The sequence below is a fragment of the Martes martes genome (genome assembly GCF_963455335.1).
Source record: "Martes martes genome assembly, chromosome: 1".
Classification (NCBI taxonomy): domain Eukaryota; kingdom Metazoa; phylum Chordata; class Mammalia; order Carnivora; family Mustelidae; genus Martes; species Martes martes.
In genome coordinates, this window is record NC_137888.1 from 211,195,541 (window position 1) to 211,198,163 (window position 2,623).

Consider the following 2,623-nt stretch of genomic DNA (forward strand, 5'->3'; position numbering starts at 1 on the left):
AAAACTAATGACATACTGTATGGTGACTAATGTAACATAATAAAAAAACAATAAAACAAAATAACTCATTTTTAGGGAAGATAGAAGTACCACAAATATTATTTTTTAATAACTTATTCTCAGAAACTGATGAACCCATGAGAAAAAAAGTTAAGTAATGATGAAAAGGCTTTAAATATTACCACAGTTTGCTCAAGAAATTGACAATTAAATCCCAATGAGCAGTGTGGTTCAGTGATAGATTAATGATGCTGAAAACAGTCTCTTTTGACATCAGGATCCCCAAAACGGCACATCCATTTTCAGGAATCAGATTTCCAACACATAGAGATATTTTAAAAAGTGAGAAGTCTGGTATTTCCTTGTATTGAATTCTGAATTAACATGCAACACAGAACAGAAAAATAGAGACCTACAAACATACATCTTCTTTGAGAACATAAAAAAAAAAATTATGTTGGAATCTGTTGGAATATTAACACAAAAAGAATAGTCCATTTCAACCAGGCGTGTGTTACCCTGACTGTGAAGGCAGAACACTAAATAATGCCATGACTTTGATCACTCTCTGTTGACTTTAAAATACAAATAACATACAGAGTAAGAGAAGATAACAGTACCTCATGGAAAGGAAAGACCTCCTTTCTCTCCTCACCTGAAACCCAATCTCGCATCTCAAAAAGATCACTGTGTCTATTGTCTGTGTCACACAAAATAATTTAATATAAGAAAAGTACAGTACATATTAAAGTTTCGAAGGCTCGGGAGCATGAAGGCACCATGGACACTGCAAAGAGACCTTAATAAAGTCCCATGCTCCATTTCACCTGCACTAGCTTCTCTTTTTTCTCGTGGTGTTTTTCGGGATGCGCTTCTTGGCCCCTCATTTTCTCTGCCTCTCTAGCAAGTCTGTCTACAGCCAGTGCCACGGCCAACCTTTCTCTTGCTGTCTTCACTTTGCTTTCCTGTGTCCTGATCTCTTCCTCAGTCACCAGAAATTGTTTGCACAGAAGCTGTGGGATACCCAGACCAGCTCCTGGAATCACCTTTACCAAATCTGAAGACCCAGCAGGGGTGGGCATGGGGCTGGGGTTCAGACCACCTACAAGAACACCTGGCAGATATTCACCTGAGCACCTAGGTGCAAGTTTTTGCAAGGCTTTGGCAAGATCCAAAGTGCTTAAGTGTTCCCCTGCACTGCTACAGGCCTGGAGACCTTGCAGCCTCTTCTGCCAGCGCACCTGCTGGGGCTTGTCCAGGGTTTCCTCCCAGTGATGGCATCTGACCTCATTGCCAGGATAGGATGTGATTCTGGTTACTGGCCTCTTGAATACGTAACTGGACATCCTCAAAGGGATTGAGACGCTTAAGCAAGACTTTGGTTTGGATCGGTTTCCACAATCCTGCTGCTTCCTCTGTGGAGTCTTGACCATCATACTTCTTTTCCTTTTACCCTATAAAAATAAATCATGAGATGGATTTAAAATCATGAGATTGGCCTGAGATTGGTTTAAAATGTTTTAAAAGGCTGCCTTCTTAGGAACACTATATTGCTTATCTTGTACTTCTACCTTCCTTCTCTACTTCTGGAGATAGATCTGACCTGTGTCCTGGGAATGTCATCAAATAGATTTGGGTGAAAACCAGAAAGTTCAAGGTCAAAATTCAGGACCTACCCCAGATCATTTCCCCTTCACCATCTTGTTGTTGTTGTTGTTGTTGTTGAAGATTTTATTTATTTATTTGACAGATGGAGATCACAAGTAGGCAGAGAAGCAAGCAGAGAGAGAGGGAGGAAGCAGGCTCCGTGCTGAGCAGAGAGCCTAATGCAGGGCTGGATCCTAGGACCCTAGGGTAATGACCTGAGCTGAAGGCAGAGGCTTTAACCCACTGAGCCACAAGATCCTCTCTTTTATGATTTATTCTCACTTGTCCTTGTCACTCTTAACCATACAATTCCTGTTCTTCCATCCTACCCCTAGATCCACGGTACCCAGTCTTTTTCTAAATCTCCAGCCCCACCACCCTTCTGTGTTAGGTGACTATTCATTTGGTCAACCTGTTGACCACTTGGTGTTCAGAGCTTAAACCAATAGTGGATCTATCATCTGCCCCACTCTTAGCAACTCACTCCCATATCCCAGACGTTCACGTCAACCAACAATGTCATGGTCAAAAATAAATAATTCAGAAAACGTACTCGCCTACCACAAATTCCTGATTTTCAGTTTTCACTCAAAAAATACAATATACAATATTGTATACTTCTACAATAATTACCTTATACAATGTTACCTGTCCCTCAAGATTGGAAGTGATGCCAGATCACCATATCTTCACCTTACTTTCTCTCCTATTCCTATCAATCCTGGATTCCATGGTCTATGATCTCAATAATTCCCTTAGAATAATCCAGAATTCCTTAACACATAGCATATCTGCCTTGTAAAATTTCAAATCTGCAAGTCCCTGGTTATCCACCGTGCCATAGCTATTGCTAGTCTTAGGATAACTGCTGAGGAGAGCACACATACTTTGGTAATCACTATAAATCCAGAATCAACTGCTTCCACTGCAAAGCATCCATAATGCCTGGAAATTTTACTCTATTTTTTTATGTGTC

The 2,623-nt window shown here is 40.6% G+C and overlaps 1 protein-coding gene across 1 annotated transcript; it reads right to left on the reverse strand.

Moving 5' to 3' along the window:
- Positions 1–1,448, reverse strand: LOC308349728 (methyl-CpG-binding domain protein 3-like 1). The gene has a single exon (XM_080814540.1). It carries the CDS (start codon positions 1,434–1,436, stop codon positions 801–803), a length of 636 nt encoding a protein of 211 aa, XP_080670666.1. The 5' UTR covers positions 1,437–1,448; the 3' UTR covers positions 1–800.
- Between the last annotated feature and the right edge of the window lie 1,175 nt (positions 1,449–2,623).

What these genes read in the sequence shown, in the direction of transcription:
- LOC308349728 (XM_080814540.1), bottom strand. Translation starts at nt 1,436, where the DNA reads ATGATGGTCAAGACTCCACAGAGGAAGCAGCAGGATTGTGGAAACCGA.